At 47.1% G+C, this 26,088-nt stretch overlaps 1 protein-coding gene and 1 pseudogene across 7 annotated transcripts in view; both read left to right on the top strand.

Moving 5' to 3' along the window:
• Positions 1 to 26,088, top strand: part of MYO5B (myosin VB) — a 308,110-nt gene that overhangs the window by 207,050 nt on the left and 74,972 nt on the right. For all 7 annotated transcript variants that reach the window (XM_039841649.1, XM_039841646.1, XM_039841647.1 and 4 more), the window contains 5 exons: positions 2,457 to 2,579; positions 3,343 to 3,426; positions 13,526 to 13,681; positions 14,593 to 14,690; positions 21,266 to 21,352. In XM_039841649.1, coding sequence (XP_039697583.1) covers positions 2,457 to 2,579; positions 3,343 to 3,426; positions 13,526 to 13,681; positions 14,593 to 14,690; positions 21,266 to 21,352 — 548 coding nt within the window. The remainder of the gene's footprint in view (positions 1 to 2,456; positions 2,580 to 3,342; positions 3,427 to 13,525; positions 13,682 to 14,592; positions 14,691 to 21,265; positions 21,353 to 26,088) is intronic.
• On the top strand, positions 17,152 to 17,270 carry LOC120589514 (uncharacterized; annotated as a pseudogene).

Consider the following 26,088-nt stretch of genomic DNA (forward strand, 5'->3'; position numbering starts at 1 on the left):
CACCTCTGCAGTCAGCTGCAGAACATTTTCAGCCCTACGAGCCGTTGCTCCTCATCCCCCCCACAGCCCAGGCAACCGGTAATCTACTTCCTGCCTCTATAGATTTGCCTATTCTGGACGTTTCATAAAGGTAGAACCTTTAGTTTTTGATGTGACCAGTGGCCAACACAGCAGGTCAGGGGGATAAGGCCTCTGAGGGACAGCCTTGCCCAGATTAGGGCTCCTGGCCCAGCGCCCTCTTCACGTGACTTGAGAGAAGAGTGTAGATGCTTGAATGAAGCCTCTTATACATTCTTTTTTTAAAGGATTGGATTCACTGCATCTTCCAGAGGTACTGATAGCCATGATCTAGATTTTAACAAATTACAAGATTTGCTTTTCTTATCCAGTGCCTGTTTTGAATCTACTTTTATGGAAAGATTTTTAGGAATAAGTACTTTCCACCTGACGCTGCCTTCCTAACTACCTTTAAAACCGTCGTCAGGCAGGAGAGTATAGTAGCGAGGAGCATGTGCTCCAGAGAAGCTTGTCCTGATTTGAACCACAGCTCTGCTGGTTCCCAGCTCTGTGTCCTTGGGCAAGTTGCCTAACCTCTCTGTCTCAGCTTCTTGGTCTGTCAAATATGGATAAACATAGTGCCTAGCTCATAGGATTATTGTGAGGATTAAATGAGTCAATACATCTAAAATATATAGAAAACTGTCTAGCAAATAATAAGCACTGTGGGCATTCACTGTTAGTATTGGCTGAGAATCTCAGTTGCCAATTCTTACTGGCCCTTATTTTTAGTTGAGGATGGTGGGGAAAGCGGGGGGTGGTGAGAGGAGAGACTGACCCCTCATCATGAAATATGTACACACATGACCTTCCTCATTGATTCATGCCAGTCTGAATTAGGGAATATGTGGGATTATGGACTCTTCTAACAGAAGTCTGATTTCATTGTCAAGACGAGATGATTTTGATACCAGCAAACGTAAGTGTTGACCTAGGAGGGGCTTCTCCACAGTCCTGCTCTTCTTGGTCTGTCTGCCCCAGTTCTGCCAGTCTTGGGTCCATTGCATTCCCATCCTCAGTCATCATCACCTGACAGCCTGCTCAGGCTGACCCCTTCCTTCTCCCATGCCTGGGGTTTCTAAACACAGGATGCTTGGAGACAAAGATAAAACGGTATATATAAAAATGCTGAATTAGATATATTTTACTTTTTCTGCCCAACACAATAGCTTCCTTTGAGAGGTTTTCTTTTCTTGAAGTTCCTATGGCACTTAGCACTGGATATTCAATACTAGGTATACCAAATTGAATACTGAGAAAAATCTGTTTGCTTACAAAGTATTTGAGAAATTTGTTCTCAACTGTAAGCATTTTTCTTATGGCACAGATGTTGTTGATTTACTAAACAAAGCTCTTTTTAAAAAGCTAGTGCAAGGGTCACCTTCGACCCTGCCTGATCCAAATGTACAATCTAAACTCATGAAAGGTAAGTCAGTTCGTGACCCATAACTGAGGAATGCATGTGTGCTGTGCTGTTCAGGCGTGACAGGAAGGAGCTCCTTCCCATCAGAAGAGTCACCATCATCCTTGAGCATTTGAATGGTGGTCACAGTGACTCTGTGTGGTTGTAAAGCAAGATGATACTTTTTCATTTTTGAAGCCATCTCCAGATGTGAGTGAAAGGGGCCGCTCTTCAGAATTCTTAATATATTAAGAGATGAGTATTGCATAGTTCAGTCTCTAGCTACTGACTAGAACCCAGTTCTCAGTTCTTTGCGGGGCAGGAATAAACAGTAAGGCCCAGCCCTCGAACCCAACAAACTTACAGTTTGTGGTTACGATACACAAAAACCAGTGACGAGCAGCATTAGGTAGTGTATGTGTGAGAGCTTAGTCATGAGGAATTTCAGAGTGAGATCAAGAGTGGTCAGGAAAGGCTTCAGAGAGAAGGACAGACTTGAGCCGAGCCTCGCCAGTGGTATGTGAGATGAGCTGAGGGCGAGCGCACGCGAGCTTCCTGCTGCAGGAGTCCAGCCCGAGTGAGCGGGAGCGTGGCACTGGAGGTGGGCGTGCCGTGTTCGTGAAACAAATCACTGACCTGACGCGAAGGAGGAAGGTCTTCAGATTTGTTCCATGTGCCGTGACTCTGCTCCCGTGACCTTGGCCTCCACCCACATCTTTTCCAACCCTTCCAGCATCTGCCAACCAGCAGGTTCTCTCAAGCTCAGCACACTCCTGTGGACGCCATGGGAACCAACCCCATGGTGTGCGGGGAGCATGGCATGGCAGGACCCTAAGTGTCCATGGTGGAATCTCATTTGCCACGTCCACTTAGAGTCCAAGTCTGAGAGCTGAATCCAGCCTCGTGAGGTCAGCGTACCGATGGACTGCATCCTTCTGCCTCAACTCTTGGCTCCCTTTTTCCTCTTCACAAAGCACCTGGTTTTGTGGTTCTGCAGGTCCCCAAAGGAACTGACCAGAATTGGGCTCAAAAGCTCTATGACCGGCACTCCGGCAGCCAGCACTTCCAGAAACCCCGCATGTCCAACACGGCCTTCATTGTCGTGCACTTCGCGGACAAGGTGGGTCTCCCCGCTGTGGGATTTGGGGCTCCATTAGCCCCGCCCTAGGCAGACTTAGGGTGTCTGGGCTATGAGGGAGCTGTCCCGTTTGAATTCAAGCAGGCTGAAGTCTCTTAGTTAAGGTCACCTCCCACCCTTTCTTCCCTTCCTACGCCATCTTTCTAGTGTGCCAACCTGTCACGGCACGGCAGAACCCCAGTGGGTGCTGGTACTTACATGCTTACCAAATATTCAACAAGAGTCTCTTTCCTGGGAATTTAGCAGCTGTAACAAAGTCACAAGTCTGTCTTCCAGAGCTTGAGAGAAAAAAGAAAACAGAGTGGAGCTCTTTTTTGGGTGGCTGCTTCTCAGTCACTGGAGGATACTTAGGATTTTCCTTCATGGATTTCTGCTCTGTGCGTACCGGCCCAGTGCTTCTCAGACTTCAGTCTGCATGTGAGTCACCCAGGGTCTTGTCAAAGTTCAAATTCAGGAGATCAGGTGTCTCCCAAAAGCTGCATTTACAACCCCCAAAGGAAGCCTTCTATTAGAGGGAACTCCTCTTGAAAACAGCGTTTTTCCACAAAATGAATACCCACTTCCCTCCACGTATATCCTGATCTCACCTTCGGTTTGCATTTAATCTGTGGGTTTCCCATTTACTCACACCTGTTTTCAGAAAGCACTGTGTGGATGAGATGAAACTGCTCAAGAAGCTGCTGAAGGAAGCTGCTCGGTCGGGTGCAGCACTAACTCCTGTTTCTGTTTCCTGCCGTGGCCCCAGGTGGAGTACCTTTCAGATGGTTTTCTGGAGAAAAACAGAGACACAGTGTACGAAGAGCAGATCAACATCCTGAAGGCCAGCAAGGTACAGAGCATGAGAAGCAGGGGACTAGAGCAGGACTGTCCACAGCCAGAGCCGTGCATTTAATTCACAGTGCATTTAATTTCTGTTCAGCAGGCTGCAGGACCTCCCCATAAGCGAACACTTAAATGGCTAGAAGGTGGGATTTAAGAGACAGTGAAATCTACTGTCTTGGAATGTTACTTTCTGTTATCTCTAGAATTAATTTTCTTCTCATGACCATAACAAAAAGATAGCAAATAGTGTGTCCATTCTACAGGTTGAGGAAACGGGTACCGGTTCATGTAAACAAATATTTATCAAGCACCTATCATGTGTGGTGCTGCCCTAAACACACCCAATGTCAGAACAAAGACGAAGAAGTCTAATTCTTCCTCGCAGTTGCTTGCATGCCAGTGGGCCGTGGGTGGGCAGATGAGCACACACCGGAACTGAAGAGAGAGGGGTCGTGCAGCCAGCGGGGAGGGCGGGCACCACCAGCCCGGATGCCAATTCGCTGGTGCAGATGGGGTTCCGGTTTGTGCCCTTCAGAGGAGACAGCAGTGGGCCCACCAGGACATAGGAGGCTTCTCTCAGACCACAGGATACTGGACACAGGCAGGGGCCTGATAACACTATAAAGAGCAGCTTAATTTCTCTTTGTGATAAGCTTTAGATGAATGCAGTAGATAATGGAATGTAGAAAATAACACCCAGCACAATGGACCCGAGGACATAAAGGCAGGTAAACCCCATTCAACGTGTGGCTCCAGGGCAAGGAGTTCAAGGAGGATTTGAGTCAGTACCAGCATGTGGGGGCCCAGGGCAGACTCCTCCCCTGTGTCATCTCTGGATATCTGGAACATAAGGGATTTGGTTGTCACAGAGACAAATTTGCTTTAGGGAAACGTGAATATCACAGGGTTAACCTCTCAGCCTGCCAGGTGCCCACTGTCTAGTCCATGGTGGTGGTTGCGACTTATTTCATTCTTTACAAGAAGGGGATGGGAGGGGAGAGGAGCCGCAAGCACAGGGAGGGAGTAGAAATAGATGGTGTGAGCACTAGGAGCACATTTCCCCATCATGTGCTTCTTAGGAAGCTTAGAGGCCTGTGACCTCCGTTAGTCTGACAGTGTCCTCAGCAGGCAGAGAAGCTGTGCTGCCTTCTTAGAAGTTTCTCCTTTTAGGTAGGAGCACAGATGAGCGGTAGGAAGAGAGAGTCGGGTACTTTCCATTAAATATGGAGTTTAGCTCTCTCTGGCAGATCATTTTTTATCATAACTAGATTCTTTTTATTTTTAATTCTATCGATATTTCTGCAGTATATGGTAGTAACAAATACATATAGTTAATCTTGTGGAACTTACAGTCTAGTGAAAAATATACACAGTTTAATTACTAATTTTGGTAATGCTGTGAAGGTCAAGAAGAAGGTCCTATAAAAAGAATAATAGGGGTTTGTTGGGGGTTCCCAAGACATCCCGGGTTCGATCATTTGCTAGGAGGACTCATGGGACTCAGTATATAGCTGTGTTCGTGGCTGTGATTTATTACGGTGAAAGGTTACAAAGCAGATCAGCACAGGGAAAACGAGCATGGGGTGCAGTTCGGAGGAGACAGGCGCAGCTTCCAAGAGTCTTCTCCCAGTGGAGTCGCACAGAATGTGCTTGTTTCCCATGACAGTGAGTCGTGACGATACCTGTGAACTGTCTACCAGGGCAGCTCACCTGAGCCCAGGCCTTGAGGGTATTTACTCGGAGGCAGTCGTGTAGGCAGTCTTTGCCTAGCACACACCATAACTCTGCACTCCCAGGGGAGAGCATGCATTCAGTGTGAACCATGTAGTTTGCAATGGTTTAGGCACAGTGAGCTATTCCCAGGGATTGGTGAAAACCTTGTTGAAATCCACATTCCCAGACACCAGCCAAGGCTCAGTCAGCATTGTAAGCAGGTCTTTTCTAAGGACAGCCGTCTCAAACTTGCTCTGTCAGCTTTCTTCTCTACAGGGGTATATCATTTTTAGATTGGGGATACTGGATTTTTTATTAGAAATGAAATACAGGCTCATAAAACATTCACATAGTATAAAAATAGACAAGCATGTCAATATACCTTTTTAAGATCGGAATGAATTGTGTTACACATAGTCCCCTCATAGTCCCCTCTAATTTTTCATTTACATTATACCTTGGCCATCTTTCCACATGAGTACATATCTATTTCTTTAAACAGCTGCTGGTATTTTTCAAATTCAAGTAATGCTGCAGTGAATGCCCTTCACATATATTTTTGCTGCTTTGTACAATTATTATCTGTCAGGTGAATTTTTAAAAGTGGAATTGATGGTTCAAAGAGTATGCACCTCAAAAGTTCATATATCGCTAAATTGGAGTGTAAAACAGTTCTGCGATCTGCTCTTCAGAGGTACCCAATGCACTTTTCCCTACTCACCTGCCACAACCCTGGCTTTCCCTTCACCAGAACCAATGACCTTGTTGCCAAGTCCCCCCGCCCCCACCCGCCCCCATCCCAGCAAACCCTCAGAGGTGCTGCGATGGTGGCCAGCGACATGCAGATATTTACCAAGGGGGCTCTAAGCCTGCCAGGCCCTAACAGGAAGAGGGCCAGCTCGCCCACCTGAACCATTCCAGCGCATTACAGACATCCCAGAAGATAGAAAGCAAGGATCGTTGGCTTCTATGCAGACTCAAGCTACAGAGATATGAAGTGTGCTGGAAATCGTTTGAGCAGATAGACGTGTCTGACAGCACCTGTCGTAGCATTTTCTAAGTTCATTTATTAGTGAGCCTCTGTTAGTTTTCACAGTATTCCTGAGGTTTATGTTTCTCACTCCATAGGAGGAGGAAAAGACCTAGAAAGATACAAGGCCCTATGACATGGAGTTAATTTTATTGGTTTTCATCTCGCTAAGCAAAGATAAATCTCAAATCTTGTGTGTAAATTTACAGTTATAGTATTTTTATTTTATGGGAGATCTTGTAGCGTGTGTGTGTGTATCTGTGTGTGGGGGCGGCGGCGGGGAGGGTGTCATCCCTGATAAGAAATTAACGAGTCATTGTATGTAGTTAAACAGTACAGCATGGAAGACTACCAGCCAAAGGGGTGTTTGAAGAACTCTCACCAAGAGCAGTGAAATAAAACGGTGTTGATGAGAATGCAATTAGTGAAGCCCATTACCCTGCCTAAGAGGTTATAATGCAGCTAATTGCTTTCTCAGCTAACAGAGCTATAAATAGAGACTTAAGAAATGCCTCTTTAAAACATAACTTCGTTATTAACAGACTAATTTGTTTTAGACACTAAAGGATGGGGGATTTTCCCTCCCAGTTTTTGTTTATCCTAAAAAACAATATTTTATCAGTCTGAAAAATAAAATCTCAGAAGGAGAATGTTTTTCCTCTGACCATTTCCTATTCCAGGGCAGCACTGAGTGTAGGTCAGAGGGACGGGCAGTGGGGTCGTTTATGTCAGGAAGTGCTGGGCAGTAAGGGCCTTGCTGGGCAGTGTTCCTAGTGCCATCTCACCGCCCCATCACAGCAGAGGGGATCTTGAGACCAACATGGGCCAGAGACCAGGTAGACTATAGTTGGCCCAAAGCTGCCTACCCTGGGCCGTGACAGCCCCTGGGGTCCAAGAAGCACAATGTAGTATCTCAGACAAGGTCCAGATGTGCTCTCTCCCCCATCTGCTTTCTGTCTGCAACTTACTTTTAAGCTCATCAAGGAATGACAGTATCTGTGTATGTATCTGTTGCTTTCTGTACTGGTGTGTTCCATACAGGTGACACACACATTCCATTTTAAGCAAATATGTTTGTTTTCTAAAAAATGTATCATTATTTTCTATTTTTAACTTTTTTATATAGCAGATTTATTGAGGTATAATTGACATGCTATAAACCACTTGCTTTTAAAAGTGTGTGGTTTAATTTGCTTCCTGTTTAAAATTAGTTTGTGCTGGTAGTTGAAAAGCTTCTACCAATATTTAGAATAAACATGTTATTAGGTAGAGAAAATCTTTTAGTAGGTAAAACAATATCATAATCCCCTTTCCAGTACAGGGCAATGACATGTTGAGACTTTTCTCCAAAGTCCATTTAAAACCTTTAATTTTAAGCAAAAATATTTCTTACTTAAAAGTTGGAAATTTTTTTTCCAGATGGGAAGCATCGGCCGTGTAAAAGAATTGATTGAAAAGAAAATGTATTTTTTATTCTTCCAGACAGAGTTTTTAAAGTTTCTAGCTGAGAGATCTCAATCAGACGGTTATTATAGCCTGTCTTATTTTAGTTTCATGTGTCTGTTTTAAGAGAAATACATTTTATGTTCTTATAAACAGAAATGAATAGGCGTGATTTCCGAGGTAACAGCTATGTGCATAGCTGTAATTGACATTTTTCTTAAACTGCCAAATGGTCTTTAGAAAGTGTTTTCATACTTCTTTTAATCCCTTTTAAAATAGATTTGTCTCAGGCTTTTAAAATCTCTATATAAACTTGAATAGCAGAGAATACCAAAGCCAGTACCTATGGACATTTGAATAAGTGACAGACAGAGTTAGGGAAGTGCTTGGTTTGTTCGAGGTATTATTTGAGTGTTTTCAAGATCGAAGGGAAGGAAATTTTTAAAAAGGCCCAGGTGGATGTTGTTTCTTTATGGCTGCCCTAAGATGAATTATAATAGTTCCATTACTCGGTAGTCAGCTTATAAACAAACTTTGCAATAGCTTTCTAAAAGCCTAAGTGGAGTTAGTCAATTAAAGAAAAAACAGCTTTCTTTCCCTCACTCAGAAGCGTGTTCTTTTGCATGACTCCTTAGTCAAGCAAGAGCTTGGTAGCTACTTTTCACTGGGATTTATTTATAGTTGGGATCCTCTTGGGACAAGGAGGTTCCTGTCTGGCCCAGCCCCTCATCCAGGTGGGTGGATAGGGGTGAGTGGTGCAGTAATCAGTGTTTCTTGCCTGGGCTTTTACTATGGCCTACAGCCCAAGGCTGAACGTGGTACTTCTTGGTCTTTCCGTCCTGAGTTTGTAAAACAGATTTTGAATAGAACACGAAGCCTGCTGCTCCTTCCCGTGGTTGAAGTCCCAACAAACTCCTCTCCCTCTCCATCCCAGAGAGCCCACCGGTTCCACACGCCGTCTCAGTAGCAGGGACTTGCCATGGAACATAGCTTTTTAACTAAAATACAAATTCTCCAGCGTGAACTTTGGTTGCGTCTATTCCCAAATGATAGCACAATGCTGGCATCAGTTAAAAATCTGCCTTGAGAAGTTTTCATTCTCTCCTCTTGTTATAAATCCTATGTTTTATATATATACATATATATGCATATATGTATATATGTGTGTGTATATACACACATACCTCCATACTTCTCTGACTGAAACAAGATAAAAGGGGCTTAAATTTTAAAATACTCTTATTTGTCCAATCTCATTTCACAGTTCCTCATGTGCTTTTGATACATGCTCTTGACCATAGAACTTAACAGATTTTTCGCAGAAAATGCTACATTAATGATTTCCACAAATTAGATTCCTCAAACATTTGGAAATCTATTTTAGAAAGTGTGTGAATTATAATACTTTAATCAGTGTTTTCTGTGTGAACACGACAAACTAAATCACAGTGTCGTCTTTACAATATGAGCCTGTCTTCAGCCTCCTGTTATTTCCCTGTGGAAATATCTTGGTGCCAGTCCGACTGGGCACTTGACCCTTTCTCACAAGTGTCTTGGCTGTCTGGCATTAGTGCACAGAGTCCCCTGTGCCTGGGCTCACCTCTCCCCACTGCCCTTCCTCCGGTCCCTTCTGTTCCCACCACTGCCCATGTTCTCAGTACGTGCAGTGGTGGCTTCCTGACAGTAATGACCAATGGATCTTCAAACAAGGAGCTACTAGATAAGGTTTGTATTTTGAGAAAACTCTGGCTGTTGGGTAGAATGTGTTTGGATATGGGCGTGCCTGAAGGTAGGCACTCAAGTTTTAGGTGACTGTGTTGGTCCAGGAGAGCTCTTAGGTAGACCCGAACCAGGGCAGCAGCGTTCTGGTTGATTAAGAGAGGACTGCTGGAACTTAACTGTGGACAGAACTTGGTGATTGATTGGGATAAGAAGTAGGGTGATGGCAGGTTCTCTAACTTAAATCGGGGAAGACAGCAGGTAAGTGAGGTTTGGGCCACGTCAAATTTAGAGTTTCCAGTGGAACACCCAGAGGGAGGAAGACGCTGAGCAGGTAGTTGGAACTATGCATCATCATGGTGGGGAAGAAGATTAAGACTGGAGAGGCAGGCTTGGAGGTGGGAGTTGAAGCCATAGGCATGAAGGAGACCATCCAGGGAATGAGTGTTAGGAGAGGTATATGGCAAGGAGGCAGTTCTGGGAAAGAGCAGCGTGAAGGAGTGAAGGATGATGGGCCAGTGAAAGGGGCTGGAAAAGAAAAGTGAGGAGAGTAGGGAGAGAGCTGGAGGGAGGTGGAGCCGCCGAGTCGCGGGGAAGAAAGAGGTCTGCAGAGAGGGGAGGGGTGGGTCAGTGGGACGGAGGCCTCTGCAAAGATGAGAGATTTAAAGGAATCGTCTGATTCAATTCCCTCACTTTTACAGATGAGAAAAAGGAAATCTCCTAAGGTTAAAAGGTTTGCCATGGGTCATGCAGCTCATTAAGTGGCAGAGTCGCATTTAAAAGTCACGTCTCCTGACCCTTGCTCTGTGCCCTGGCTGCCGTTTCACCTTACCGCCTGGAGATCTGCTAGGTCGTGAGCTCTTCCGGCCTCTCGACTCCTCGGGGCACCTGTTACAGTGCTTCATGTGCGGGGGACTTCCGCCTGTTCGGGGGCTGCAGGCAGAGTGATCTTTTCCAAAAGGATTGCTGGTCATCGGTGCTCACCATGGTATATCGTTTCTTGGGCTCTGGAGCCAGGCTGTCTGGGTTCAAATCCTGGCTTTGCCACTTAACTGTGATCTTGGGCCCTAAGCTTCAGTTTCTCCACCTGTGAAATAGATGTACTGGTACTTATACCATGTGGTTATTGGGAGAACTGGGTGAGTTTGTATATGCCTGGTATATTCTCAGTGCTCAATAAATGTTAGCTCCTGGCTTTTTGTTTTTCATTTTTTCTTTTTTGTTGTTTAAACCCTTCACATTGCTCTTAGAATAAAGACTAAAATCCTCAACCAAGGCCCTACGTGAGCTGGTCCCTCCTGCTCTGCCCCGCACCCACTGTGTCTACTGTAGCTGCCCTGGTGCTCTATTAGTTCCCTGAACGTGCGATTATTCTACCAGATAACATGCTTTTCTTCGCCTCATCTTACCCACCAGCTTAAACTTCCCTTCCTAAGAGAATCCTTTTCTGATTGTCCCTTCCCTGGACCCCTGATTCAGTCATTCTTTTATCGGTATGTCTTTCTGTTGTTTATTTTCTTTAAGACACTCATCTTGTCATTATGCTTTTAGTTGTGTAGTTGAGGGGTTAACTGATTAGAGTTCACTTCCATGCTAGACCATGAACCCCATCATGTGTAAGAGGCTACGCTTGTTTTTGTTCATTTTTGTGTCCCTAGCCTCTGGGACAGTATTTGTCACATATTTGGCCATCAGTATTGGTGAGAGAACGAATGAACCAGTCCATTTAGTCTTGACAGTCATTGAACTAATACTTCCTCTTCTTTGAAAGCTCATGGAATCTAGTACCTAATGTAAGTATTATTTTTATGATGACCTGCACATTTTAGCCACAAATTAAAAAAAAAAATCATATCTGTGTCTTGTTTATTCCTCAGCCTTTATTCCTCAGACAGCCTAATTACCTTTCCCTCTGAGGAGATAATATTTATGACTTTAAAACGCCATGCACGAAGAGACGAGGAGGAAGAGGATCCACTTCAAAGATGCTGAGAATAGGAACAAAATGGTCACCCGTTGGCAGCCGAAACAGGGAGACAGCCTTAACTATCTCATTGGGGCGACCCTCCAAGCCTGACGACAAGGCCCTGTGGCAGGGATTCAGGGAGCGCTTTACTCAGGAATGGGGTAGCTTTTACTAGCGGTGACATGTAGTATTGTCAGCTTATTCCAGCCCCATAGTACCAGCAGCGAGGATGGGTGTGAGCCACTTCACAGAGATGGTCAGTGTGGCCTTAAGATCATTAGTTGGTGTTTTTTTGACTGAACTTAAAACCCAACCCGGACCATGGAGTAAAAGAACCGCAGCCTTTATGTGCATGCAGGTGCCGGCAGTGAGAGGTGAAAGGTGCTTCTGATGGCTGGCGTGTCCGCGGAAGTGAGGCGTGCAAGGGAAGAGTGGGACTTTCCAGCATGCTTGCACACGTGTGCGCACGCGCACACAGAGTTGTTCAGCTTTTTTTGTAACCCATGTGGGTAGCTAATGTGCGGTAGAAAACAAAATACCGACTTGTGGTGTATACTTACTTTTGACTTTAAAATTGGACTCCGAAAAAAATGTAAACTGATACTACCTATGAGTGAAGCAGGAGGAATTAATTTGTATATATATGCCCTAATAAAAGTAATAAGACTAGATCATTTACATGCTTATATGTGAGGTGCCCTTCTGTATGCTTACATCAACCGCATCCTTTAGTACTCTCCTCGGCCCTCGTCCTCCAGTGAGGGGGAGGCTAAGAGGCTGTAGGCTCAGCAAGCGTAGGGCTCAGGGCCCAGCACAGACCTCAGCTGGTACCAGGGTGGCACAGGCTGAGCAGGGGGAGACAGACGTGAATGGCTGGAGAGATCTGGAAGCAGATTGTGGAGGCTGCAGGGCTGGACCTTGAGAGGTGGGCTTCTTGACATGAGCAGACAGAAGGGGCTGCGGTGTTTCAGGTAAGAATACCACAGCGAGTAAAGGTGTGGAGGCAGGAACCATGGGCATGGTGGTTTATGGGATAGCAGAGTGACCCGCATGCTTGCTTTACAAAGTAGTATCCGAGAGGAGGGAGTGGGATCGGGTTATCAAGCTCTCCAAGGCAGACCAGGGCACTCAGGCATGGTGGTAGGAAATGGGGAGACACTGCCTTTAACAGGGGTCGAAGAAAGGTGCAGGGAGCGGTTAGAAGGAGCAGACCTGGAGTCCTTGGCACTAGCATCTGAGCCTCTTTGCTGTTGAGATCGGAAGTGCCTCCGGGTCAGTGAATGGACCCTTTGTTCCCTCCTCACTGACAGTGTGTGCCAGAGGCCTCACACCACTGGTCTCGCCCCAGCATTGACTTCCCCAAGGGATGCTGGCAGGCCTGAGTGTCCTGAGGGCTGGGACTCGCTGTACCTCCAGCACCTGTGCATGGCCTGGCCTTCACCCTCATCACACAAAGCACCGACACAGGTCATCTTGTTCCGTCTCTTAACAATTCCAGGTATATCAGGTGTCTTCTTATGCCCATTATATTGATGAAGAAATTAAGGCTCAGGGAAGTTAAATAACCCTAGGACCCAGTAATAAGAAGTGTGGAAAATGTTAATAAAACATAGTTCTATTACAGTCCAGTCACCTCTCTCACACCACAAGGAAAGGAAGTTTTGTAAGTGAAGATTAAGTAAGATTGTCTGAGAAAGTTACTTTTTCCTTCCTTCCTTTGAATTGAGATATAATTCTTACACCAAAAATTTACCCTTTTAAAGTATACAGTTCAGTGGGTTTTAGTATATTCACTAAGTTGTACAACTGTCACCACTCTTAATTCAGGAATATTTTCATTACTCCAAAAAGAAATGGAGGACCCATTAGCAGTCACTCCACTTTTCCCTCCCCCAGCCCCTGGCAACCACTAAACTACCCTCCGTGCCCAGGATATTTTACGTGAGTGAAATCACACACTATGACTTTTCACGTCTGGCTCCTTTCTCTTGGCTCCTTCTTTCTCTTGGCGTGTTTCCAGGGTTCATTCACATTGTAACATGTATCAGGATGTTGCTCCTTTATACTGAATAATATCCCATTGTATGGACATACCACAATCCGTTTATCGCTGTGCAAGTTTTGACATGTTTCCAGTTCTCTTGGGTATATATCGGAAAGCTACTTTGAAAGAGTTTAAGCAATATAAAGTCCAAGAGATCTTGTTTTCAATTTTCTTCCTGTGTTTGTTTCTAGTTCCCACTAGTGGCTGACTTGTTTCATGATGACAAGGACTCTGTTCCTGCCTCCACCACTTCTGGAAAGGGCTCGTCCTCAAAGATCAACATTCGCTCTGCCAGACCCCAGCTGAAAGTCGCCAACAAAGAGCACAAGAAAACCGTGGGCCACCAGGTCAGCGCTGGGGCCTGTGGCAGAAGGCTGTGGGCCATGGCACATATGCAGGGCTGGCCTCTGTAAATAAGGGATGGCTGCAGAGTCAGAAGGAAGCCAAGGTGGCCTTGACATCTACAGTCCTGGCCACCCAGCTTTCTTTCTGTGCTGTTTGAAGAAGGAAAGTATGAAACCTTCTCTAGAGGGAACTGGCGGGAGAGAGAAAGGGAGTGACTCGAGCCCGAGACAGTGCATTTAATCCCTGTGGAGGAACATGCTGCAGCACCACAGGTGCCTACTGGGAGGGGCAAGAGGGTCTAGAAGTCTGCAGTTTGGGAAGAAGAATTAAAAAAGCCTGGGGACCAGAAAACTGACTACTTCTCCTGCTGTGGGGTCTTTGTGGAATGTCATGTCCAGTGTTTCACAAGAGAAGAGATGAGAGTGCCTGCCCAGCCCCGGGCAACTACTAGGCTCTCTGTTTTGGTGGATTTGCCTACGATGGGCCTTTCATGTAAATGCGGTCACTTCCAGGTGCCCGGGCACCGGATGCGCAGCCTCCAGGGCCTCGGGTTTAGGAGCAGCAGGCCTCCAGGCACAGTGGTCATCTCTCGTAGTACATACTTGCCTTGCATCACCTTTGCTCCAACACTTAGACACGTTAGGGGGTGGTCTCTCCTCACTTGGTGTGAGGACTCCTAAGGCCAGAATACAGGAAGGACTTGATTTTTGGTCATCCAGCAAGGCAGGCGTGTCAAAGCTGGAATCGGACCCCGGGTCTCTGCGTGGCTGCCCATCCTTCTGGATTAACCACAATAATCAAAAACAGTACCAGTAACAACTGTTACCACCAGTCTGTGGGCATTTCTTTGTTAAACGTCCACAAACTGTTAAAGATAAACGAGTAAAACCAGGCACGACTTTTGTTTCCCCAGTTCCGCACCTCCCTGCACCTGCTCATGGAGACCTTGAATGCCACTACGCCTTACTACGTCCGATGTATCAAGCCCAACGACGAGAAGCTCCCCTTCCAGTAAGTGTGTGCAGGCGTCGGCCTGGCTCTTCATGGCCGGAGTCAGGGCAGAGAAGCATCTTCATGCCTCCTTAGGAGTTCAGGGGGTAGAGAGAAGGGGCAGGCACAGCCTCACAGGGGCCCGCAGTCTTCAGCAGGATGAATAGTTGGTCTTATCCTCCCCGAATGGTTTATGTGCCAAATACAAGCCCACAGACATTTACCAAGGCCACCTGTCTGCTGCCCAGGAGGATTCACGAGGCTGAGAAGATACAGTTCCCCCATCCTATGTTGCTTGCAGTGGTGCTGAGGATAGCGCACACTCGAATCCAGTAGAGAACCACATAAAATTGTGCTGCTAATGCAGACGTGAGCGCATCTCGCAGAACGTGGTCAATACAGACAGGGGAGGATCGCTGCAGTGGTCAGGGAAGGCTTCCTGCTGTAAGGAAACTTGACCTCAAATGATGTGCTGAGTGGTCCTGTTCCTCACATCCCCTCTACTGCCCAGCTTCCAGAGTCCCCCACACTTGCTCACTTCCCCTCACCCCTCAGCCCACTCTGATCCAAATGCTACCTCTACCCCTACCCTGAAAACTTTCTTCCAATTCTATACATACTTACATGATTTCACCCAAATCTACATAGCAGTGATGCTTAAATATTTTTGTCTGTCTCTGGTTTCTGCCAAATTCCAGACCATTATTTTTGTAGGCCAGCTGCAACTTCACTGGCCACCTCCCATTCTACCCGTCTGAAACCAGACTCCTCACCTCCTCACCCCAAAATAGTTCCTCTGGATTTGGTCTGTGTTGGAGTAAATGGCATAACCATTTCCTGACAGCTCATCCACCCACCAAACTAGAAACCTGAGGGTCACGCTGGAATTGTGCTGTTCAGCAGAACTTTGGGTGACGATGGAACTGTCGTATAATCCGCATGGTCCAGCGCGATGACTGCTAGTCGCGCGTGGCTACTGAGTGCTTGGAATTGTGGCTAGTCTGATCGAGAAACTAAGTTCTTAATTTCATTTCAGTTACATTCAAACACCCATAGGTGGCTAGCGGCTCCCACACTGGATTCTTCGTTCTTCCTTCCTCCCCAGTGTCCAGTCATTGTCAGTCCCATGGAGTCTCCTTGAAAATGTCTCACAATGGTCTCTCTTTTCTCTTCCTTCTGTAATCACCTTGTTTTAGACTCTTCATTTCTTGCCTGGAATACTGCTACCCTGAGCCTTTGGAATAGTCTTTCATCTCTACGGCCTCTTCTTCCCTTACCCCAAACCTCTAGCATGCTATGTCCTCTGGCCAGAAGAGAGATAATTTAAAATTTTTTAAAAGCACGTTCTTTCCGTCTTTCTGACGTGCTTTGGGGCCCTTGCATAATTCCTTTCTGTGAAATAATTTATTTTGGCAACTCTGACTCTCAGAATGAATATCTGAAATATCTGAACTGCCTTCTGCCATTCCTGTCATTTGATAAAGCTTGACTTGCGCTCAGATGGGCCTTGTGCCAGAAAAGGTTGGGAAGACAGTGTTGAGTCAGCTCTCTGTGAAGCGTGCTGATTGTTCACTCTTTTCCCTCCCTTCAAATTTCCGAGACACGCTTAGGACTCCCGATCCCCCGCCCCCCAGTGTGGCATCTGTTTACCAGCTGACTCCAGAAGAAAAGAGGCTGTTAGAAGAGCAGCATGTGTGAAAGATGTAGATTATGTGTGAAGGGCAGGAGCAGGAGAGGAAAGAGATCATTGGGTCCGAGCTCGGGCCCCCACCAGTTGTGACCTTGGACAGTTCAGTCATCGGAACTTGGAGCCCGCCGTGTGCTTTTCTCTTGCTAGGCCTCCACTCCCCAAAAGAAGACTCTGGGGACTTTGAAAGGGACTTTTTGGTCCTAATATCTCATTTTTCTAAGACCTTCCTCTGCCTTCAGGACCAAATCTTCCTCCCAGTAAAGAAAGAGGGGAGAATACTGAGCCAGCTCAGAAAACCTGGATTCTAGTCCAGGCTCTGCCACCAAGTGTTGGGCTAATCACAGGCTAGTCCTTTACTGCTTCATTTCTTCATCTGTTAATTGTGGTTAACAAAAATAATTATCTCGATGAAAGAATTCAAGGAGATAATGGGGATTATTTGTGAGAAGTGTAAACATTTATATGTTATCCTGGAAGGAAGGCGTCATGTCCCTCCTGGCACCCACCACAGCCGGGCTTCCCAGCCTTGGCACTGTCGATGTGTTGGGCCAGGTAATTCTTTGTTGTGGGGCTGTTCCGTGCCTTGTAGGAAACTTAGTATCCCTGGCCTCTGCGCATTTGATGACAGTAGCATCCCCACCGTTGTGACAGCTAACAATGTTTTAAGACATTGCCAACTGTTCTTTGGAGGACAAAGTTGCCACAGCAGAGAACCACTGTCCTGCGCTGTAGCATCTCTTGTATACAAGTCTTTTCCCCTCTGCTTCTTCCTTTATTTAAAAAACATCCATTGTCTATGGCCACGCTACCCTGCACGAGCCTGATCCCGTCTGATCTCAGAAGCTAAGCAGGGTCGGGCCTGGTTAGTACTTGGATGAGAGACCACCTAAGAAGACCAGGTGCTATAGGCATAAAAAATAAAAAAGAAGGGATTGTAAGCTGAAAAGGTCCTTGAGTCTGTGAGGTCAACCAAGGGTTGCCTTGCCTAAAAAAAAAACAAAAACAGAAAAACATCTATTATACCTGCTCCTCACTAGGCATTGGGTTAGGACAGATGGAATGACAATGAGTAAGCTGTGTCCCTCATCCTTAAGGAGTTGCCAGTCACAAATGACTGATGACGACGTAGCAGTGACTGTCAGTGGGTCCGTAAAAGTGCTGCAGGAGCAGAGAGGTGAGAGGATGAATAAGTGTCCGGGAAGGAGGTGGCCCGGAGTGCGTGTGGTCATCTGGGATGGCTGGTCAGAAGAACTGGCCAGGTTTCCTGATGGCCAGTCCACTGGTCTCGGACGCGGGCAGTCGTGAGCACGTCAGGTCCTGACGTGTGATTGCGTTGTGCCGCAGAGCCTAATGGAGTGAGCGGGGGAGCTTGCAGCCTGTGGACAGATCAGTCAGGTGGTGCGTGACTGCTAGGTGGAGCCTAGTTCTAACACCATGGGAGTCTCACTCTGTATCCAGCAAGCTTCCAGCTCTGCTGGACCTGCGCGTTTTATTGAGAGGGGAACGTAGAACTGTGCAGTGTGACCCTGGAGGTCTTTGGTAACTTTTCAGTCCAGACTCAGGTGTTGCTTGAGCACACTGTGATCCTCCAAAATTTAATAAGTGGAAGGGCTGGTTTTCAGTCCCAGTTACCAGGTAACAAGTGCAGGGAGGCAGAATGCAAGATGCAGTTGACAGTGAGTTTACTGTTGGGGAGATAAGGTTAAAATACAGAAGGCTGGCTGTCTTTACATGTCCCCTGGGATGCCTCTACAGGGAAAGATGATGACAGCATCTCCTTCGTATACTGTCTTTTCATTTTTTTCTAATAGCATTCTTCTCTTTTGTAGCGTTTGATCATTACAGCAAACCCGTGAATTATAGGTGGGCAGATATTCTCAGCTCCTGTTGAATCAATGAGTTACAGAAAGAGTGTGTTGCCTAAGAGTGTTAGTGGCATTGCTCAGGCCAGACCAGTTCTCTCCATTCTTGCTCATTTCTCTCACCACTGGGGAAGAGCACATATGAGGGAGGAAATGATGATGTCGAGGTTATCAAGAAGCAGGGGAAAATGTGATAGCTGAGTTCAAACACTATTTGCCCAGTGCCTTCCACGGGACCAGCCTGGTGTGTGGGGGCTGCAAGAGAAGACTGCCACGCCTCCCCCAAAGAACTTACACCACACCGAATGTGGGGGGCTCACACTCCACAAGCTACTTCCCAGCCATTAGACAGGGCCTAGTACAGAGCTAGGATGTGGTCACAGACATGCAGGGGTATGAGGATGGGGAGATAGGGGTGCTAGGGAAGAGTAATGGTCCTCTTAAGGTGGGAAGGGCTTCTCAGGGAGAATCAGCTCATTTTTCCACCAAGGGAGCAGTGGGAGGTCCTGGAGGAAGTAGAGAGACCCATAGTCCACAAAGGACCAGAGGTCGTAAGTGCTTACCAGGCACGCTGCCCGTCCCCACCATGTGCAGTGGATTGAATTTGACCCTGTAGCTGTGCCAAACGGAGGAAGTCAGTGGCCCGGCTGGAGAAAACGGCTGCTGCTGGCAAGTGCAGCGCGTGCCTCGAGGGAGAGGCCCACAGTCCCCAGAAAACCTCTCCCGAAGCACAAGCGCATCCACTCCACATTCCTAACTCGGGGCCCAACTGACCAGTCTAGAGGTGAGAGGAGCAGAACCTGCAAATAGCAGAGCCTGCCTCCCAAGGCTTCCTTGGATCACTGGATGTCACAAGCAGCCCTTAATGTCCCACGGAGCATAAGTCTTATGAGACCAATCACTGCCACCTCTTTGAATCCCAGAACTGAGTTGCATTCTGGGGATGCCTGAGAAAAATTAAAAGGGATGGCAAAGTGAAAGGCTCGGCACGCAGCAAAGTTTCAGCAAGTGTGTTTCCTTTTGTCCCATAAGACCTTTCCACTAAGGAGCTTTTATCTGTTCTTAAAAACACGAAACTAACTCTGTAGTGATCCTCGCTCAGGACTACAGAATTCAGTGCTCAATTGTGCCTTACACACTCGAGGTGCCATGGGTGACTGGGGGCAGGAGTAATCAGGAAGACCTCATAGAAGAGCTGGGTGTCCAAAGCAGGTAAGCAAAGGGACGCATGAGGAAGTCAAAGTGAGTACAGGCCTGGCATCGAACGTGGGTGTCTCCTAGGACGCTGAACTCCAAGAGTCGCATGGAACACAGAGTGTACCTGGAATTAAGCTCAGCTCATGGTCTTCAGCCACTTGGAAAATGCCCACTGCTTCTCCACTGCCGAGTGCCCGCTGACCCAGGCCATCGCAGGGCCCCATCTGCCTTGATGGACTTCTGGGTCCCTGGCCCAAGTTCAACTCAGCATGAGAGAGCAATGAGCAGTAGGGGCTGAGCAGGCCATACAGAGACGGAAGGATGAGAGGAAGTCTCTGATGGAGAGACGTGAATCCAGGGTAGCAGAACCCAGGCCGGGTCTTTCCTGCAGAGTTCCAGAATCCTGAGTGGGCCCAGTGCTGGAGAAGAACACCTGGGGTTGTCAGGGGTCTAGGGGTAAAGAAGCCTGCACCTGCATTTACCCAGCAGGGCAAGCCCATGTGTTTCCTTTTGTCTTATAAAACCTGTCCACTAAGGAGCTTTTTTCTGTACTAGAAAGATGAAACTGACTCCTCTGAGGTAACTGTCTTGTTTGGGACTGTGCAGAGAAGTCAGCACTCACTCGTGCCTTACACTCTTGAAGTGCCCTGGGTCCCCTGGGGCTGAGGTAATCGGGAAGGTTTTCTGGACTGCCCCACCAAGGTGTGTGCTGGAGCCCGTACGGTCTGCGGTGTCCGGGACGAAGCCTGCCCATGGCTGCAGCCGAGCTGCAGAGCAGCCAGGACACAGCGAGCATTCCTTCCTCATTACTTCCCAGGGCGGAGCAGTAGTCTTAGCAAATTATAAACCGTGATTAATTCTAGTTCAGCTTAATTCTTTCTCCCTGAAGACTCCCCGATTAACCCAGTCAACCCCAGCATCTTCTCTCTGGTTTCTTTCAGAAGTTTAACCACGTTTGTCACATACTGCGTCGTAGTACACAGCTTCTCGTAGTACACCTCCCTCCTCCGCAAATGTGGGTACGCTGAGAGAGCCTACCCATGTCTGACTTCTTATCCTACTGCATCCTCATCAGTATATGTGCTTGAGTGACTCCTGGGTTTTCAGTGCTGGGCTGAGTTAGCATTGTAGGGCATGTGAGTTGTTGAAGATGTGTCTCCTCTCTCTAAAGACAGGAAGATGAAGTTCTTCATCTCTGTGATTCTTAGCAACCATCCTGGTAATAGCTAATAATATGCATGCTCTTATGTTGTGCCAGGTGCTGTTTTAACTGCTTTTATGGGCTATTTACATTTCATCTTCACACTAACCCTCTACAAGGGTTGCTGTCACCATCCCCACTTTATAGATGAGGAAACTGAGGCTCAAGGAAGTTACGTTACTTGCCCCAAATTACACAGCAGCTGGTAAGTGGCTGTGTCACCATTCAAGCCCAGGTCTGCCTAGCCTAAAACCCTTTAACTCCTGAGCCACATAATGTTGCCAAGTGTGGTGCCAAGTGTGTAGGTTTTGGCCATTGAATTAAGACAAGTGCCCAGGTAGATGGAAATAATATAAAGGAAGGCTCTGGAGAGGAGGCAAAAATGAATCTTGCAGGATGGACAGAATTCAAATAGGCAAAGAAGAAGGGTATCCCGGGTGAGGATAAGGATGTGCACATTGCTGAGAGGCTGAAATGGCTCATACCTGCCCATCAGCATCTCTTTCCCTCTGCGTTTCCCCTGACCTTGTACTCAGTGGTACATGATGATCTCTGTAACTCGGTGCAGGAAAAGGTGGTCTTTCCTCCTCTCCTGTTCCAGCTCTTTGCCAGGCGGCCATTCATTGCTTGTCTCATTGTTTTGTAGCTTTGACCCAAAGAGAGCAGTGCAGCAGCTCAGAGCGTGCGGGGTGCTGGAGACGATCCGGATCAGCGCGGCGGGCTACCCGTCCAGGTACGTGCCCACCAGCCACGCCCTCCAGGTGCAGCCCAGGGAACGCTCCTGTGTGCTGTCAGCCGGAAGGAGATCCTCAAAAATGTTCCCAAACGCTGAGGGCCCAAGTGGGATGCTGACGGAACTGAGAATTTCAGTTTGGCCTGAAAAGGATTGGAATCAATGGTGACATCCCCTGGGGCAGCTTTTCAGATTTCACGTTGGCGTGGGTCTGGGTGCTGAGCTAGCCAAAGGTGCAAAGGGGATTTCTCCTCTACTCACCTCCCACCTTATCCCCTTTACCTTTTTTTTCCCCCATTTTTTTTTATTGTGGTTAAGTACACATAATATTTATCATCGTAGCCATTTTTAAGTGTCCTTTTCAGTGGCATTAAGTACATTCATATTGTAACCATCACCTCCATCCGTTCATCTTGCAAAACTGAAACTCTGTATCCATTTAACAATAACTCCACATTCTTCCTTTCCCCTAACCCCTGACAACCACCATTACACTTTCTGTCCCTGAGATTCTGATGACTACTTCAAATGAGTGAAGTCCTACAGTGTTTGCCTTCTTGTGACTGGCTTATATCACTTAACATAATGTCTTCAAGGTTCATCCATGTTGTAGCATGTGTCAGGATGTCTTTTTTAAAGCTGAATAATAGTCCATTGTATATATAGACCACATTTTGTTTATCCATTCAACTATCAGCGGACCCCTTTACCTTTCAAAATACAGTCAAATCTATGGTAGAAAATACAATTTGAGTTTAAAAAAAAAAAGCTATTTTGATCCAACTTGAATTTGTGGATAAACCATTGAGCCAACCAGCATCTTTTGAAGGTATGCCAAGACTGTGGATGCCCTCTGGAAATAGGAGTTGGGGGTGGATGGTGACCAGCTCGCTCTCATGAAATTATACGGTGTACCAGTGTCACGTAGGCCAAACATCTTCTGCCATGAATTGGAGCTGAGCAGAGCACTGTCACCACACAGAGCCTGTGGTGTTTCCCTCTCTGTCCTAAGAAGTCCATTTGTGTCAGGAGGTGGGTGGAGCCATAACCTGGGAGGAAGAGACACGGTCCAGGCTGCCCCTCCTCCCTGCCATCTCTACCTGGAGCTTCCTCACTGCACTTAATGAGCCATTTCATATGTGGTGGTTAATTACCCAGGAGGAACTTGACTGTCAACTGTCCCCAGATGTTAGGCCTGGGATGATAGAATTGGGGGTTTGCATTTGACCTGGAAAGTACAAGAACTGCCACTAACCTGCCACGTCCAGGCAGCTTTTCGGAACCCAGCAGCTTGAAGCCTTGTTCAGAACCATTTACTCTACAGGGCCAAAGGCTGTCGCTTTCTTTTTCAACCGCTTCCCTCCCACCACTTGGAAAAATGGCTGGGGCTCCATCTCATTTTTCAACCTTAGGGCGTGAACACAAATAGCTGCCAACTGCACGCTGAACAAAGTGAGCCTCGCTCGTCCTTCTAAGATGAAGGCTCTGCATTCCTTTCCTCTGTCTGCCCTGCAGTGACCGGCACCAGCCTTTGGATTGAAGGAATGGGGTTCGGGCCACTGGCGCAGTAGTTCAGTTTCGCATTCAAAGCAGTGTCATCTGGCCAGATTAGATTACCTTCCAGTGACTGCTCCAAGCACAGAGTTCTGATCAGGCATAGTTTGTTCGACTGAAGGACGAGACAAGGACCTTGGGGAGCTGCCACGCCACTGGGTTTCAAACCACGCCACGTGCGGCCAGGCTCCACTCTGCTCCAGGCTCTTCTGTTGGCTGGGGTCCCAAAAAGCCTTCTTGAGACCACCGTCCTTAGTCCAGTGTTTCTCAAAACTGCTTCATAACCCATTAGTGGGTCAGGAAATCAGTTTAATGGGTTGTAATCAACATCTTGGGTTTTTTTTCTTAAATGAAATAACTTGGGGTAGAAAATATAAGATGCAATTTCTAGTAGAATGGGCACTGTGGCATGGCTTTACATCACTTTTATATGTAGATATGGGCGCGTCATGATTTAAATGGACTTTCACAAATGAAAACCAGAGAAGGAAGTGAGCTGCTCAAGGTCACCAGCTGAGGGGTGGTTGAGTTGGGACTAGAGCTATCCTCCCTCTGCCCCGCGAGGTGGTGGTTGCCAAGCACTTTACTGCCCATACCCGTGGGGCATTGCCGTCCAAGCAGAGGCATATCAGCAGAGGAAGAGGTAGTGCAGAATCCTACGGCCTACCTTCTGGGGCTGGGCCCAGATCTGATGCCTGGTATAAAACGGCTCCAAGCTCTCTCCAACTTATAAGTAAATCCAGACTGTGGAACTGTGGCCTGGGTTGGAGCTAAATGAAGCCTGGTGATCCAACCCTTTGGCTTGTGCGACAGGCCTGGATTCCAGTGTTGGGTTCCATACTACTTAGCTGGGTGACCTCAGGCAAGTACACTCATCTCTCTGAGACTAGGTTCTCTTATTAAGTGGAATGATCATACTTACTTCATAGGTGGTTGTGATGAATGAGATGATGCATTTAAAGTTCCCAGCACAATGCTGGGCATTTAAGCATTTAATAAAATGTTTATTACTCATTCAGATATGAGCAAGAAGCTACATCCCTGTGGGCATAATTGTGTGGGTAGAACATGTCTATACCAGAACATTCTAGCTTTGTTTTTATGAAATCCTGATTTGTCTTAAACTGTTAAGGGTCCTTGTGCAAGAAACTTAGAGACCACAGGTCCTTCCAGCCACACCTGTGCCGCACAGTGTAGAGGCTTGGAGGTAAACAGAGAAATCCAGCTCCTCTTCATATGTAATGTATGCTTGGTGCTAATGATGGGCTTGTCAAGTGGGAGACGAGAACATTGGGACTGTATCAAGCCAGGGGAGAAGAAACAAGGGAAGCATGTGACAAGTGATATTCTAAGGCAGGCGGAAACTTGGGGACCCATGTCAGTATATAAAGAGCCACCTGTTTCATCAAGAACTTTCTAATAGAATGAATTATTTAATAGTAGGACAAGGGACTTACAGCGGGTGAATCTCTCTTCTTGGAGAAAGTCAGGGAAAGGCTAGAAATCCATGGGTCTGACATGGTTAACGATAAAACCACACTTCAGGCAGAGGCCCCTGCACAGCTCTGCCACCTCTGATCAAGCTTGCTCCCAGTCTCACTGTGAAATCAGAGTAACAGTGCGTGTCACCCACACTCCTAGTGGTTTTTCTGTTGCAGTACAAAATGATCTGTTTTAGGGGGTGGAAGAGGAAGCGGGAGAGAGGGTTTTAGTTCTGTGGTCTCACATGAGCTTTATGTAGAACGAGAAGATTTTCTTGCCTTCCTGGTACCTGCCTGTCCTGCTCTATGTCTCATCTTTTATCAAGCATCTAGCCTTATAACAGCAGCTCTGAGGGAATTAAGGTTGTAAGTTATGGCTCCCTCCAGCCAGGAGCTTACAGTCTAGAAGTGAAACAAGCCTAAAGCAGTTAGAAAGCAACATATAATCTGATGCAAGTTTGGGAGGAGCCCATTGCTTCACAGAGGAGGTGAGATTTGAGCTGGGCCTTGAAGGCTGAGGAAGATTCAGATGGGTGGGAATATGGTAGAAGGATCCTGACATCTGGTAACGGAAGGAGTGATGACTTATTTTTCCTGTCCAGTGATTCAGGAAGAGACTTTCTCTCCTGGCTCAGACTCCAGTCCTGCTGTCCAGTCGTCTCTTCGTAGCGTGCTGGGAGGCCAGGTGTGTTTTTCACCTCATCAGACCACCTCTTCCCTGGCAGCTCGGAGGATGCATTCTCTCCATGTGTTTAGACCCATGTGGATAACAGCTTCTCAGACTCTTTATTCCACCTGGCTGCAGGCAGACTTGCCAGCAAACGCGTGATGCCCACAAACTTGCTGGCCTCCCGCGGGGCAGCCGGAGGATGTCTTTCCCTGCCTCCCTCATTGTTTCCGACTTCTTTCTAGCAGATAATTACAAGGGCATCTGCACCTTTTGTTTTTTTGTAATTGCAGGTATCATAGAAAGTGTAGAGAAGGACGGAAAGACTCTATCTGGTATCACAGTAAATGTTCCTTAATGCTGTGACTTAAATGTTTCGGCTTAGATCCGGAACGCCGCCCTGCACACCCTCCTGACATTCACTCGCTTAGCAGATTTTGCTAAACAGCCAAAGAGAGGATTCCCTCCCCAGACTGCCATTTGGAATGTTAACTTTTTGGAAGAAGCACCATGGTTTTGTGGCACTTTTGTTAGTTCTGAGACAGAGTCCAGCCATCCATGTCCTATTATTTCATTTAGGCCCTCATCACCTCTCACCCTCTCCTCACTGCCAGGCCCCAGCACCAAGGTGGCATTTGCTTTTGAAGGTGAGTGGTGAGGGGCATGGGCTGTGGCCGGCTAGCGCACCCGTCATCTTCTGAGTCCACACGGGACTCCTAACTTTTTGCATCTGCCAACCGTGGTGACCTCACTGATTTGGGGGGAGGAACGCTGCCTAACTGCTCCGTCTGGGAGAATGGCGCATGCCTGCTGGATCTGGAGATGAAGCCAGTGAGGTTTTACAGAAACCCATCGAGATGTTAGCTATCGAAAGAAATGCGCAAGTGGCACGTGTGCTGGCCTTAGAGGATAGAACTGAGCAGTCGTTTTGTCGACGTGACTTAGAACTCCAGAGGGACCTGGGCAGATTGGAGGGTTGTCACAAAAAAAATAAATAAATAAAGATCCACCTCCCCGGGGGGCGGAGCCCCAGC

Source organism: Pteropus medius, unplaced genomic scaffold (genome assembly GCF_902729225.1).
Source record: "Pteropus medius unplaced genomic scaffold, Ma_sr-lr_union100, whole genome shotgun sequence".
Lineage (NCBI taxonomy): Eukaryota > Metazoa > Chordata > Mammalia > Chiroptera > Pteropodidae > Pteropus > Pteropus medius.